General features: G+C 29.2%; 1 protein-coding gene across 1 annotated transcript in view; it reads left to right on the forward strand.

Moving 5' to 3' along the window:
- Nucleotides 1–12059, forward strand: part of LOC107453482 (transcriptional regulator Erg) — a 49792-nt gene extending 37733 nt beyond the window's left edge. The window contains exons 3-5 of the mRNA XM_016070343.3: nucleotides 3403–3453; nucleotides 7025–7072; nucleotides 7957–12059. Coding sequence (XP_015925829.3) covers nucleotides 3403–3453; nucleotides 7025–7072; nucleotides 7957–8504 — 647 coding nt within the window. The 3' untranslated portion in view covers nucleotides 8505–12059. The remainder of the gene's footprint in view (nucleotides 1–3402; nucleotides 3454–7024; nucleotides 7073–7956) is intronic.
- Nucleotides 12060–16808: the final 4749 nt, after the last annotated feature.

The following is a 16808-nucleotide window of genomic DNA, read 5'->3' on the forward strand; positions in this document are numbered from 1 at the left end:
CCAGTTTTTAATAGTTGAATTAAAACTTTATTTTAATCCATCTAAAGAAGTAAACCAAATGTTTGTTAATTGATAAAAAGTAATTCATCATGCTCTTCACAGGTAAGTTTTATTTTTTTCTCTCCATAATTATTACGACTTTCTCCATAATTATTACAAATCATTCAAAGATGTTTTCTGACCACAAATCTAATAGCGTTAAGTTCTGAAAGTTATTTTATGCTAATGGTTCTTAATTAAATTTAATGGCATTATTTTGAATGCAATTACATTAAAATACTTGAAAACAAATAAGCCATTCAAAAAGTTTCAACCAAAACTCATTGAACTGTAAGAAATTACAGTAAAAAGTCTATTTTTACAGAAACACTTTAAGGAACAAAAATCTGATCGCATTTTTTTAGTAATAATTACCGTATTCTGTAATTAAGTAAATTTTACTGTAAAATAATTAACGGTACAAATGGAATTTACGGTGAAAACTGATTTTATGGTAAAATGGATTTTACAGATGATGCACCCAAAGTGCCATCACTATATACTGTAATTTGATCCGGAATTTTTTAATAGTTCAGTTGTGTTTGAAAATTAATCTTATAGCACTTTTAAATAGCATGCTATGCCCATTTAATCATATTTTCGATTTGCTTATAACGTTTTGAATTTGCTACTTTCTTTAAAATTATTTTTTGAAGAAAAATGTTCCTCATAAATATTTTTAATTGAAACTTTATGAAAAAATGTATAACAAAGTGTTAAATTTTTGAATTTAAAAAAGAATTAAAAGTTTTAAAACGAAACGGCTTAATTTCTTTTCTTATTCCATATAATATTATCTATTTTCATCTTTATTTTATTTATCATCGTTCATTTATTTATAATAATTTTAATTTTCGATTATGTTTTTATTTATTATTATTTTTTTTAATATTGTTTCACATCAATAAAAAATATTTTTTAAAAAATGCATCTCTAATGTTTTCCTTTTTTTTCTTTTATCCTTTATCCTTTCAATTTCGCTCTTCATCTTTTATTAATCTCTAAGCATTTTATTATTATTATTATTATTATTATTCCATTTTACGTCTATGTTCAATATTTTGAGACAAGCTCGTGGTTGAGAGAAGCTCGCTAAAAAAAAAAAAAAAAAGGNCTAAAAAAAAAAAAAAAAAGGTATCTAATGTTTTTCTTTTTTTTCTTTTATCCTTAATCATTTCCATTTTGTTTTCCATCTTTTATCTATCCCTAAATCTTTTATTATTATTTTTATTATTATTATAATTATAATTATTATTATTCAAGTTTACCTCCAAGTTTAATATTTTGAGACAAACTCGTGGTTTTAAATGTCTTAATTTATATGCACTATTTACATGTTGTTTTTCTATCGTGTCATGTTAAATATTTTTCAACTGCTAAAATTTAGCATTAAATTTATGGTTAAGCTTCTTACTTGATATCAAATAGTTTAAAAAATGCAATACACTTAAAAAAATTTAATGAAATACTTTTTTTCCTATTTCGAAAATATGCATTTTAAGAATTAAATAAGAAGATTTTTAAGATTATTATTATTTTTTTTTTTAGAGTTTATTCTTGCTTTACTTTTCTGATAATTTACAGTTCAATTCAATTTGCATCCTTCAAGTTTTATTTCAAGTTCCAATTTAGTTTCAAAATCAACCTTCCATTGACAACACATTCATGGTATAATACTATTAATAGTTTAAATAGTATTTACAGTTTTAATAGTTTTAAAAAATATGATAACTCAAAAACCTCGTAACTCCTTAGTTAAAATTGAAATTGTTAAAGCACTTTTGAGTGAAATATTTTTTACGTATTACATATTTTCTTTGTAGAACATTTAAAATTTATTGATTACCATACTTTCTCATACTTCAGACACTTTTTAAATTGTTCACAATTGTTTTAACTTTCTTTCATTAAATGCATTTTATGAAACAAAAATCTCTCTAAAATAAGTTTTAATTAATTTTAAAATTAAGTACTAATTACTTATGTACAATTAAATAAGATTTTATTAATTTTAAAATTAAGTTTTAATTTGCAAATTATTTATAAGAGATTTCTAAATTTTAAGACAAATCTTTTTCATTAAATATTAACTCTCTACAGATTACTTCTATGCCTATTTCCAAAATTATCATTTTTTTAACTGTTTGATTGCATCTTTTTTAATTGCTTGGATTATGCACAAATAAAGTTGTACTTGTGAAATTCTTGACATCTTGCATCGTAATTTTCAGAACTTGAAAGTTCAGCAAAATTATACATTGTGGCAAGTTGACAAGTAAAGATTCTCATATTTGATAAAAACTTTTGATTTTTTTTTATATGTTTAAGTTATTGTGACCAGAACCAAAACTAGAGACGAAAGTTTTCTTTATTCTTAAAGCTTCATTATTATCTTAATTATTTTTTAAAACCTTTCAAATTAATAAAACACTCAAAACTAAGTCACCCAACAAACAAAACGTCTTCACAATTTTTAGTTTTTCTGTTTTTTTTTTTTATTTATAGATTTATTATTTTTAAGTTTTTATTCTATCTTTATTAAATTTGTTCTATTCTTCTTCCTTTTTTTTAATAAAAAAAAGTTTGAAAAGAAAAGTTAACGTAAACCGGAAGTAGTATATAGAATTTAGAATGTTAATTTTATACTCTTTGTACTACATCTTGCTGAAAATTACCTGTATTTAAGAACGGGCGAATGTCTTAATTATTCAAAAATGATTAACATGCATTTTTTTTCATAAAAAGAGGAGAATCACTGTTTTGGCTTCATTTTAAAATCACAAAGAAAATCGCGAAAATCAATTAATAATTCTTAATTTTTTGCCTATTATTATGAACCCAAATAATGTAGATAGAGAATACGTTTTCATAGATTTACTAAATAGAATAGAATATATTTCTTTAAAAAAAAAAAACATACTTTTTCCACGTATGCATTTTTTACGAACAGCATAAAGGGCACGATAAAATATCGATTTTAAAATGACAACCACAACTGAAAAAACGAATTCAACATTAGATTTTTGTAAGTGATTGTAATACAATATTCATAAGTCAGAGCGTTTCATTTTTTCAGTGACTGACGTACCTTGTCAGTGTAATAGATATTAATCAACATTATAGTAAATATTGTTTAAACTGTACATGAATATTTTGATATGTTTGTGTACAAACAATATTAAGGAAAGTATTCTTTTTAATCGAAAACGTCAAATTTTTTTGTCTATGAAAATATGGTATTTTTAAACAAAATAGTTATAAATTTTTGGAAAAACATTCAATTTTTCTAAGAATGTCGTACATTATGATGCATCATTAATAACTATCAAATATTCAACTTTGACCTGCTACATTCTCTTTTAGAAAGTTCCTACAAAACAGCATGGACGGCCCCACCAACTACTCAACCTCAAGGTAAGAAAAAATATCTCAATAATATTAAAAAGATAAAAAACAATTAACAAGAAAAGATATTAATCAAACATATATATANAAGTCCAGAATTGAGTGGACTATATATAAAAACAAAAAAAAAGTTATTACCTCATAAGAGAACTGAAAGTATTTCCACAATAGGGGATATCCAAAAAACATTAGCAACCTTCGGAATACCAAGACAGGAGATGCTCAAAAGTTTGTAACAGGAAATAACATCCTAAATATCGAAAAAAAGAAAGAATTAAAAAAAAAAGAATAAAATCACCAAAACGGGCATACATTACCTGACATACATTACCATGCAGAGGGGGGCATGATCATGCAGTCTTTCCGGGAGCACTTTCGGCGATATATTTCGGCCTCAAGGAAAACAAAAGAAAACTCGACGCAGACAATAAACCGTGTTCTTGAAAATCGAAGTGGAAGTGCATAAAATCACCACCTGGGAAACAGAGCTTTTCGGATTAAATTGGGATGTTGTAGGTGCAAATACCAAGCAAGTATATGGGTTCGAGTCAAGGGCGCCGGCAGCGGGGTGCAAGGGGTGCACTTTCACCCCCCTGACTTTTTTTCAAAACAATTACAGAGATACAGAAAAATTTTGTTATAAAATTTTTTTATTAAACATATTTTTGTGGAAAACAAATAATTAAGTAATTATTGATACATAACAATTAAAAAATTGTTTAATCAAACAAGAATTGTAATCGTCCTGTTTGCTGTCCAAATCTGTTTATAACTTTTTCAATGAATTCTGAGTCATCTTTGATTCTTTTCTTATGCACACTGAGCATTCACAAACTTAGCAGATATCCAAGCTATATTTTTAAATTTCATTTAATAAAATGTAAATAATATTTTATTCTCTATTAGTTATTCAGTTTAACAAAGGTGTATAACACAAACTGACTTCTCGCAACTGTAAGACTTCATCAACACAATAAATACCAATGTTAATCTTGCACAAACACGTTAGTATACGAAACTACTGTTTGTAGTTATTTGCGCTTCAAAGTCAGTAGCTATGCCAGCGCCAGCGCGATCGCCTCTGGGCAAAATTTGCAAGTACAAGAAATTCGTACTTTTTTTTAAATATTTTGCTAACAATGAAGAAATGTATCTGGAAGAAATGAACAGATGAAAGTATATGTAATAACAAAACAAAATGTAATAGCAGAATATTTTAATTTTTTTTCGGGGGGAGGGGTGGGTAGTTTGCAAGAGGGTTGCACCCCCTTATATATTATTCTGCCGGAGCCCTTGGTTCGAGTATGAGTAAAAAGATGAAAAAATAATAAAGAATAATGAAAATGATAAAATAACATAAAAATAAACATTAAACTTAATAAATTAACTTAAATAAATCGACTGAAAATGTAAACAGGCACCCGATTATGCTTCAAGCTAATCCAGCCGACATCTACTTATAAATCCAACCATGATATCATTATCCAGGAGAAGCTTACGTAAAGATTTACAGTTAATTATATAATTATTGCAACTAATCATGCAATTATATTAATTATATAATTATTGCAACTAAACTTAATGCGACTAATTTGAGATATAATAACATTTCTATAGATACTAACAGATGTATCAGAATATCAAAAAATTAACTTGTTTAATGGAAAATAATTTCTTTCATTAAAAATATCAATTTGATTTGAAAGTTAGATGAGTCTAATGTAATAAATAAATCAAGAAAATCTAAAGTTATATTAGATTGATTAGTTTTATCCAAAGTTGATTCCTCCGAATAAATTGTGTCTTCAATATTAATAAAATCCACACAATTAAAAATAATATAGTCATCAATAAATCTGAAGTCATTTCTAATGGAAATCGCATCATTTTCTTCAACGAAGTACAAAAAAAGGTTTGCAAGGATACTTGCGAAATTGGTATCCTGTGGTATGCCAACAATCTGCAGAAAAATACCGACACGGATAAAAATTAACAATATTTAAATATAAATTAACAATATTTTGCCAGAATTCAAAATCAATATCTAAAATATTATTTAAATCATAAGAGTGCTAATAAAGAACATATATATATATATATAACGTCATTGCCGAGTGGAAGGATTAAAACAGGTCATAGATCGGGAAGGAGGGTACAAAAATTAATTTATTAATTATTAGACAAGAGCAGTCATGAGAGTGAGTGAAAGTCCACATGAAAAGTTGCGCTCCTTGGTTATATGTTAGGGAAAATCTTGCAAAGTAAAATCCGTAAAATGTCTTAATTTAGGGAAAGAGGGAAATCTCTGCAGTTGCCATTGGATTATGAAATAGATCGAATGTTTCCCACACAGAGCAAAGGGAAAAATGTCCTGCTCTTAATTAAATGCATACTTGAGCTAAAAATAGATTTAAGAACAGGATGTGGCTTTTAAAAGTGTGAGAAAGTATTTCGTTTAGAATAATTAATTAGGATGAAGTTTTATAAAAGAAACTAACATAAAAAGATTAATTGAAGCTTTTTATGTTACATATATATATTAAAATTTCTTACATCATTTTAAGCCGGCATTTGCTTTTATCTTAACCATTAATACACCATTCTCAAAATCAAACATGATATAATATTCTAATCAATTCTGACGAATAAAAAGACACCAGTTGCACTAAAAGAGTATGAAAAAGGGATTAATCAAATAACTGAATTATATTCCTCACATTTTAGTTGTAATGTAAGTCTTTATACAAGTAGAAACACAAAATGAAGTCAAATTTATTTTTAATTCAAAAGTTTTCATTATATTTTATGTTATTTTAATTTATTGTTATGATTCATTTCTGTAAAACATCTTAAATTTTTAAAATGACCCCAAATCTAAATTTGTCTATAAATATTTTTAAAGATGCATGAAAAGTGCTACAATTTTATACCGTTCTGAACCATCTGCTTATAATAAAGTACTTAGTTGAACAATAATAGAGAGATTTTACCGAATGTTTGTTCTACGTAATTCAAATCTGAATCGCTTACACCTTTACAATACTGCAATTAGTAGAAAATTTTTTGTATGAGCCGCAAAGCTCCGTTAGCGGGTCCATCAAAAAGTCCTACACGAAGGCAGATTTTTCCCAATACTTGATCTAGGAGTTCCACGTCCTCTGAATTGGGTTCAAAATTACAGGGCTACAGAATTGAACATTAGTAGTCGTAAGTCCAGAATTGAGTGGACTGTTCGACATCGGTTATAAAAGAAAACACACTGGTCCAACCTGGATTAAAACATGGTTTAATTTAACACCTTTTTGCAGAAATTGTTATTATTAAGACTGTTATGGTTCCTTACTGAGCCAATCTTTCTGAAAGTGTCAATAAATTTTTAAATAATTCATTCGTACTTCATTCGACTTATCTATCAAACCTAAATCTATTTTTTTTCAAAGAGTGCCTTAAAGTTTCGAAAGCAGTTTATTTCATTTTTAATAATTTTCTTTGGAAAAAAAAAAGTATCTTGAGCAGAAACTTCTTTTTAAGAAATATGCTTTGCAGTAAAATTACATGTTTTTTTTCTTCTTTTTTTCAGATCCATATCAAATGTTTGGAGCGACTAGTTCACGACTAGCTAGTTCAGGTAACTAATACTTTTTTTTTTAATTAATTTATTTTTTGTTTCTATTAGCTCCCTTTTTCCTGTCTATTTCACAACCTCAGCTTTTACGATTCCATTTTAAAAATTTTAACAGCTAGTAGTTCGTAATATACATTTCTTATTCTTTTTTAACATTAATTTCAGCCATTATTACGCTTTTAATTTTAATTATTATTTAAAATCAAAATTTTAAAACTGAAATCAGTGTCCCTTTATTATAAAATTAGACTTAATGATATTACCCTATTACGCAATATTTTATGATAACATATTTAAAATGGTACCCAACTAATTACCTTACAACTTAAATATATCTTCTTACAATGTGTATATTTAACACATATGACAGAAATCACAGAAATATCACAGAAATATTGTGTTTTTTTTCTGATAATGGCTTATAGCTCCGAAAGTTTGAAACTTTTTATCTAAGTTTTAATTTACAAGTTATATGTGAGTTGGAATAAAGAATAGTATTACTTTATTTATAAAATTAAAAGACAATGTTAAGTAAGCATTACGTCATTTTTATAATCTGAAATTCCTTTTCAACATAAAATCATATATCATTGTAATTTTACTCATTTAGATCTTTTAACAACAACCTGGACTAACTACACGTATATTTTGACCAATTTAAGTTTTTAAAAAAAAATTCAATTGAACATAGTTGAAACTTTATTTCATGAATAGCTGAAATTCTTGAAGTCGAATAATTGAAGTTGAACATGATTATTCTACTGTAATCAAAACATTAAGTTTTTAAACATAAACCTTAAACCATATAAATTTTCTGAACTATAACTAAATTTTTAGTAATATCATTCAAGTAATCATTAATTTGACAGTTTTGTACCTTGTTACAGGAAGTGGACAAATTCAGTTGTGGCAATTCTTACTTGAATTGTTATCCGATAGCAACAATTCATCTTGCATAACGTGGGAAGGTACAAACGGTGAATTCAAGCTCACAGATCCAGATGAAGTTGCCAGACGTTGGGGCCAACGGAAAAGCAAACCAAACATGAATTACGACAAGCTGAGTCGAGCGTTGAGGTATTATTATGACAAAAACATCATGACCAAAGTACATGGCAAAAGATATGCTTACAAATTTGACTTCCATGGTTTAACACAACAAGCTTCACAGCCATCTCTCACAGACCCAACTTCCACCTACAAATATCAAAGTGACCTGTTTTATCCCAGTTATGGACATGGACCCAAACTCAGCTTCAGCATGAACCCACACCATAGCGCCGTGCCACCATCAGGTAACCTGTTCCAATCTTCATCTGCATATTGGAACACTCCAAGCAGCAGTCTTTATACTTCTATACCAACTAGTCACGCTCCTTTACCCCACCATCATCATTCGAGTCATGTTCCCAGTCATTACCCACACTATGGTTGAAATAGTTGCTTATGGATGAATTTTTGAACCGTGACATCAAGCATAAAATCTTAAACCTACATAAAAACTAAACTCATATATGTCAAAAACTTAAGCTAGGGATGAATTTTGAAACTATTATTTAGTGACCTACTTTGATCTGCCTATTGGAAGCTTCAAAATGGTAGTCTTTATACCAACTAGTCACGCTCCATTACCCCACCATAATCCTTCGAGTCATGCTCCCAGTCATTATAAACATTATGGTTGAAATAGTTGCTAATAGATGAAACTTTAAACCGTGACACCAAGCTTAAAATCTTAAACCTATATAAAAACTAAACTCAGATGTACCAAAAACTTAGGCCATGGATGAATTTTGAAACTATTATCTAGTGAAATACTTTGATCTGCCTTTTGGAAACTCTGAAATGTAGTCTTTATGTAGTCTTTTATACTTCTACCCCAACTAGTCACGCTCCTTTACCCCACCATCATCATTCGAGTCATGTTCCCAGTCATTATCCACACTATGGTTGAAATAGTTGCTTATAGATGAAACTTTAAACCGTGACACCAAGTATAAAATCTTAAACCTATATAAAAGCTAAACTAAGATAATGTCAAGAACTTTAGCCAAGGATGAATTTTGAAACTATTATTTAGTGACCTACTTTGATCTGCCTATTGGAAATTCCAAAATGGTAGTCGCTATACTTCTATGCTCACAATTCATACTCTTCCTCATACAAGTCAAGTACTTAATCATTATACACATTATGATCAACATCGTTGTTTATGGGCAAGATTCAACCCTATAAATAGAGATAAAACTTAAAGTTATCATCTGGTGACATACTTCAATCCATGATTCCGCATTAAAAAACTTATGGCGGTATTTATAATTGCTTATAGAGTAGAGCGTCGATTATCCGATTGCCGATTTACCGGATTGTCCAATTATCCGGAACGTTCGAAGACCATGTGTTTTTTACAACTTTAAAAAAAAAAAGAAATTTCGCAAAAATGCTCCTTTATTTTCGGAATATATGAAAAAGGGTAAAGAAAATGACTTTTTCTTCATTTGGTAACCTTGAAAAATATCTCTCGTTTGCTCTTGAGTTTCAATATAGGTGACAAGAGGCTAGTAGTTTCTAGAAGGGGAGCTCATTTCTTCTTTTTTCAAGAATTAGAAAAAGGAGGTGAAACACCTTTCTCAAATAACCTCTCTCAGTCTTAAAACACATTTTGTCAGGCAAATTTTGTAAAAAATAAAATGTTACTGTTCAAAGTTAAACATTTTAAAATCACCATTCTTTGTATGCTTACTGTAGGCTATATTAAAATTTCCAGTCCTAAGCCTGCAAAAATTGTGAAAATAAGTTACTTAATAACATTCTTATAACCATTTTTTCAGAGTTGTTCAATTATCCGGATTTTTTGTTTTCCGGATCGGTTTTGGTCCTAATCGGTTCGGATAATCGAAGCTCTATACTAACTTATTCTTATGCTACTTTATCACATCATTACTAGTTGATCTAGTTATTTTTATGAATAAAACTAAATCGTGAGGAATCGTGATAAAGATCACATGAGTAAGTGGCAAATATTTAAACTTCTAGCTGGGTATATGTTGTATAAATCTATTTAAAAACTTCATATAAATATTTTATATGCTCATTCAACAACTATATGCTGCAGCAGCAAATCATCTTAGTTTAAATCATAAATTTGATCATCACATAACAGCATTGTTTAACATTGCATTGCTCATTTTTAAACAATGAACTGTATCATTTTTAAGCCATACTGGCATGGAGACATCTGGTTATTCTATTTCATATAAGTAATCGAACGCAGAAGCCATTTACTTTTTTTCAAAATATTTATGCTACTTTACCATAACAACATTGTTCAAATCATGCATTTAGTCATTAAATTACCACTTCTAGCTAAGAACTTTCTTAAATATAATTTTGATAGATGGAACAGAAAACTTGAAATTAGTAATGGAGAAACAAAATTGTAAGAATAAGCTGAACTTCATGGAGGTTTCAATTTTTATAGCCCCATTGAAACACGTGAAAGAAATTTTTTCTTTTTTCTTTTACATGGTATATTAAATCATTCATGCATGACAAAATCATCCAAGTCTTGTATCTAGTCATTAACCTCACTATAGCTTGTATAATATTTATGGGAAAAAGTGATAATTAAGGCTGGAGAGACTTAACAACATGAGTAAGCTGAACTGTTAAATGGAAATGTATTGTATGATAGTATTGGTATATTCCAAGCTGAAGTTTTAATGCTTTTATTCTGCCTTTTGTCAAGCAACAACAACAAATCATCGTAATTCGTTTCGTATTATTTAATCATCACCTAACACTATTGTTAATATAACTTAATGTAAATTAAGTTGACAACTAAGCGTAAAGAACTCAAACCAAAATGGTTTACCCGTCTCTTTGAATGATTTCAAACTTCATAATCATATTGAAACATTAAAAACAAGTTGATAACTATTTTTTTATGATATCAACATGATTCAAGTCGTGCATCTAGTCATTATCTATTTTCCTACCGTATTGTAGGTGACAAACTTTATGAGAGAACTTGAAAATAAGGAATACACTGTGAAAACTTACCAGAACTTGTTACGGAACAAAATTTTGATATACCGCAATTTTTACAGTAATAATTACCTCAAAATCACTGAATCACCATATTAAATTAATATTACTGTAAAAATTACGGTACAATTATCAATTTTACTGTAAAAATAGATTTTATGAATGATGCACTTTAGACCGTAATTTGATCCTGAAGGTTTTACAGTGCAGGCCTTAAAAACATTATCACTCAGAGAAAAATATCTTAAGTGGTCAATTTTGAGAGAATGCTTTTTCATGAGTCAAAAAATTAATTGTGTTTTCTTTTTTTAACAAAACTAAACTTAATTTATTGCTTACTCGGTAGTTTTTACTCGTTGCAAAAATAATACTTCAAAGTAGAAATTGGCTTAAAATTAAACGTTTTTAATCAAGAATATTGAGATTTTTGTTAATTTTTTGCCTCGATAGCATTTAAGTTTTGAATTATTAAACACAAACTTGTTGTACACATTTTATGTAAAAAATATTTTTCCAAAAAAATATAAACATGAATACCCATGAATTTTAATATGTATTTGTTAAAAGAAAAAAACATGAGTAAAAGAGCTTAAATGTGTTAACTGGAATTTTATCTGAATCACATCGTCAATACATTGGAAAAACAGAGAAGTTATGTTTACGTTAAGTTTTATTTTAAACCTTTCTTTTTTTAAAAAAATATGATAGTTCTCGAAAATTTTTTGTTTCTTATTTTAAACTTTTATTTGTCGTAAAGAAGCTTTAATCCGAATTATGATAATAATTGTGCAAATCAACATGTTTTATTGTTTTTATTGTCAATGACTTGACCACTTACGGCAAGTTATAGATGGAACTTGATGCAAGATAATTGTTCACAACTGACTGTACAAAAACTGTAAATATTTATTGTAATTACATAATAAATGTTTTTTTCTGATTACATTACAAGTTTTTAAGTTTACATTGATTTAAAAAAAAAAGAATTTTTCAAGAAAACACAATTTTTTTTTCAGCATTAATAGTTGCACAGTAATCATTGTACAGTTGAAGAACTGTAAAATTATTCATGTTAAATATTTTAATTGTTTCCACACTGAGACAAAAATTCTGATAAAATTATCGAACCGTGTGGCAATGACATTTCTGGTAATAATACCTTAATTTTGGCTTAAAAAAATACACACATATATATNAAGAAGTGCAAATTTTAAGTCACTTCGTATTAAGTTCGATATTTTATTTTATTCTATAACCGTCGTTGAATAGACGGCCCAAGTATTTGAGTTTGCAAATACTAATGTTCAACTCCGTAGCCTTGTAATTCTTAAACCTAATCCAGAAGACAAGGGAACTCTTGGATCAAGTATTGGGTGAAATTTTCCTTCATGGAGGATTTTTTGATGGAACTAACCCTCATTTAAGTTACATGGAGAAGAAAACAACGAAAACCTCTCACAGTTAGCCTGACGGTAAGGGGACTCTAACCCATGATTCATCTACCACTGATGATGATATTTTGCGTCATCACTGTGGTTGGTGTGAGCCAGATGAGGAATTCGTATCGACCAGCCATCACTGAGATTCGAACCCGGTTCACCTCATTGGAAAGCGAACGCTCTATCCCCTGACCGGAAATTCTGGTTTTCAAAATTATAGTTCTTAACACCGCACTTTTTGTAAAAAAAATCAAAACTGAAAAGCATATTTAACCGAATAAATGGGATTTATGCTGGCTCCAAAGTATAATGATAAAATTTCAAAATTATATCACACTTACCAAATTTTATCATACATTATAAGACCATATTTAATGGATACTTTTCCCATTTTCAAGAGCAAAGCACCGACTTCTTGAAAAATCTTGGTAAAAGTTACCGAGATTTTTGGTGTTCCCATAGAGCCAAAAACGCAGCAAAACTTAAGAAATATCTTGGATAAGATTTGCCGGGAGCACAATTCATATCAACCAGCAATCACAGGGATTTGAACTTGGGTCAGCTCAGGGAAAAGAGAAAGCTTAACTCCTGAGCCACCACGACTCTATACAAGACTTATAAGGTAAAGATAGTTTTAAACATTTTATCATAATAAAATAATTTTTTTCATAATGATAAGCAGCCGTAGCTTAAGGGACAGTGATCTCGATGTGCCCCAGGCTTGATGATTAGTCGATACAAATTTTGCTCCGGCATGCACCGACCGTAGTGCTGTCATAAAATATCCATACCTGGTGTTAGTACAAATTTACTTCGTAACTTTCACAGAAAAGACTTGTTTCCATAGGGTTAAAATCTGTTCTGACTAAACACATTTACTTTGTAACTTTTACGGAAAAAACTTGTTTTGAAATGGTAAAAAATGATTCTGACTACGGATTTTCTTCGTAGTTTTAACGGAGAAAACTTATTTTACACAATAAAGCGTATTTGTATAGCAAAGATTCATTGTCCCTATGAATTTACTCAGGAACTTAAGCGGAAAAAAACTTGTTCTTCTATGGTTAAAAGCTATTGAGGCTACCGATTTACTTTGTAAATTCTACGGCTTTTCACAACCAACCCAGCCATCCGTTAAAAAACGCAAATATTATGGAATTTTTTTATTATTTTTTTATGACATCGAACTTAAGATAACTGAAGGTAATTAGCAGTGGGTACAAAATATGTTCATAAATTCGGGTGCAATAAAGCATACAACAGCAGATAATATAATTGAATCGCGATTATGAAATATTATCATCAACAACTGAAACACTATTAATTTGTCATTAACCATAGTTTGCTAACTTTAAATAACTAGACAAAGAGTACAAAATTAGTATTCTTTTGCACATAAACTTTGTTCAAATGTTAATTAAATCATGCTAAAAATGGCAGTTTTTAAACTTCATAAAGTAGGCTTGCTCGATGGTCATTGCTGTCAATGACTGTAAAATAAGAGATGTCCGTGAACCCCAACAAAGAACCCAGTCCAATAATAGCGACCTTTTAAATTATTGAATGAAGTACTGTTTTATAGTATAAGCAGCAAAATTTTTGATGGTTTTCCATTGATGGACCAACATGATCTTGATGGTAACCATCAATAATCATCATGAACCATTATAATTTTGATAGTCACCAACATAAGTAACCATCACCCCATTGTAGGAATTCGGACTGATTTATGATGGTCCAACATAAGAATAGCAACTTGTTTTGATGGTTTGTTCTTGTTAAACCATCAGAAATTTCCATCATAGTTTCTTAGAAATCAAATGTTGGAACGATCAGGAACCACCATCATCCCAATGTAGCAATTCGGACTGATTTTTTAATTGGGCCAACTTAAAAAAATAAAGCAAATTGTTTTGATGGTATATTCCTGCTGAACTAACAATAATTCCGATTAAAACTTAATGGAAATGTATAGTTGGAACCATCACTGATTGTTGGTTCATGAGAATCAAACTTCTCTTGATGGTTAACAATCATTGTTTTAAAGTAGCATTTTCCATCATGGAATGATGGAAGTTTGTTGGCATATCAAAATCCATGACCGCATAATGGAAAATGTTGGATAATGGCGACCACCAAATGATGTTGGACCATCTTGAATAGCACTGAAACCAACATAAACCATCAAAATGTTTTGATGGGACCATCAATAATTTTGACTAGGGAATATAAGTAAAAAAAAATAGTTAAGGGAGTGTCGAGTACCCCCTCCCACTGTCAATTTCATATGTATAGAATATTTTTTCAAGTCAATGGGCGATCGGACATTAATTGTTATATTAAAAAAAGATTATTTTCAAAGTTTCAAGTATTTATGCTGCTGGTAACATGGTAAACAATAGTTTTGTAAATATGTTGAATACAGTAGTCATGAAATTAAGAAAAATCTGTTGAATTTTGTGATAAAAATAATAAATGAGGTTTATCTATTGTTAATACATTGGTCATTTTCATTTACACCTGAAAGAACAGTAAAAGAACGTAATTTTTGTAACTGGGCGGGGCTACCCGACACATTTTAAAAAGAGCTGCAAAACGTGTTTTTTTAAATTTCTCTTTTTTTAAGTTAAACTATTCTTTTTTTGGTTTATTCTTTTTGCATTATTTAATTAGATGATAAAACAATAGAAACATACAAAAATATTGATTATTACTCAATGTTATACAGAAATATAAGCAATACTCCTTAAGTGGGCGGGGCTACCCGATTCTGCCCTAATTGTATATTTCTCAATCACGGTGATGCATCATACACTCGTTTCAAAATTTTAAAATATTTCATAGAAAATTAACTAATGATAATGGTTCAATATTCAGCGAGAGAAACATCAATTCTCCTTATATTTTAAGACTACTGAACAATAACTTTGATTCACACAAATTTATCAATAATCCTTTATCGAATGCGACTGAATTTGTACAAAATCTTTCACATATGTGTTAAAATGTGCTTAACATCTGCTTCTGGCCACCTTTTAGGACGGCTATCATCAGGTACGAGAAAAAGCTGAAAAGAAACGTTAAGTCCTCTTAATTCCACCCTCTATCAGTGAAGGCACACAAAAGGGACAGCTGTAACTGACCTACGACCCAGTGGCCTCCTCGTGGCACGTGCCCTCTTTTCTTTAAACTCCCACAATCAGGGATATTGCGGTTCGAGGTCTGAAAAGAGCTCACTGAATATTGGAGACTTTAATCCCCTCTTATCTTGATCCACCAGTTATTTGCTGAAAACTTGGCAGCCAGCATTGGTCGAATAATTTTTGTATTGAGAGAAGATTTTAAAAAATGTAGTTACTGTTATATGCTGGACGTTTCAGATTTTTTTTTCTCGGTCAATCTAAGGAGAAGAAAAATTTTCAACTTATCATTTTTATCCTCATGCACTATGATAATTAGTTGCTTCTGGCTTATGCAAGGATTGGCGGGCTGCAATGAAACGAAATTTGCTGATTCCAGCACCCCCCCACGCACGATTTTGCACACACGAAAATGCAATTAATGCACAGCTTCAGTCTAGTAATTTCCCTATAAATATAAATTTTTATTAGTTTTAAACAATATAGTTATGTTTGAAAAATAACGAAATATAAAGGTCTGACAGTGCTTTAGTATACCTAATATGCCAGGGTACAACAAATATATTGCAAAAAAAAAAAATATTATTTTCTTAACAAACTTTTTTTTTATCATTCTATTATTTACTTATGTAAATATTTTCCTCTTTGTCGTTCGAAAACGTGCTAGAGATAATGGAGTTAAGAAAATTTCAGCATTCATACACTGTAAAAAAACTGTTAAATTTACTGGAAAAAATGTCGACTGGTGTTAACAGATTAAAACCGTTTATTTTACAGAAAATACAATTAGTTAAAAACAGGCGTTTGTTTTTTAGGTGGATAAGTATTGTTATTTTCACAAAACACTCTATAAAATAAACATATTAACACTGTGGTCAGCGTGAGCCAAGAGCCAATCCACACTGAGATTCAAAGCTGGGTTACCAAATTGGGATACAAGCTCTTTATTCCCTGAGCTACCGCAACTCTAGTGTCTTAGCATGAAGGGAAATCTCAAACTGTTTTTATCTTAAAAATCTTACTAATTGAAATAATATTTAAGAGTAAAAACTTTAAATCTATAGTGGAAACTTAACTTAGCAAAAAATAATATCGAAAGAAATATAATAATTA

This window comes from Parasteatoda tepidariorum, chromosome 4, assembly GCF_043381705.1.
Source record: "Parasteatoda tepidariorum isolate YZ-2023 chromosome 4, CAS_Ptep_4.0, whole genome shotgun sequence".
NCBI lineage: Eukaryota > Metazoa > Arthropoda > Arachnida > Araneae > Theridiidae > Parasteatoda > Parasteatoda tepidariorum.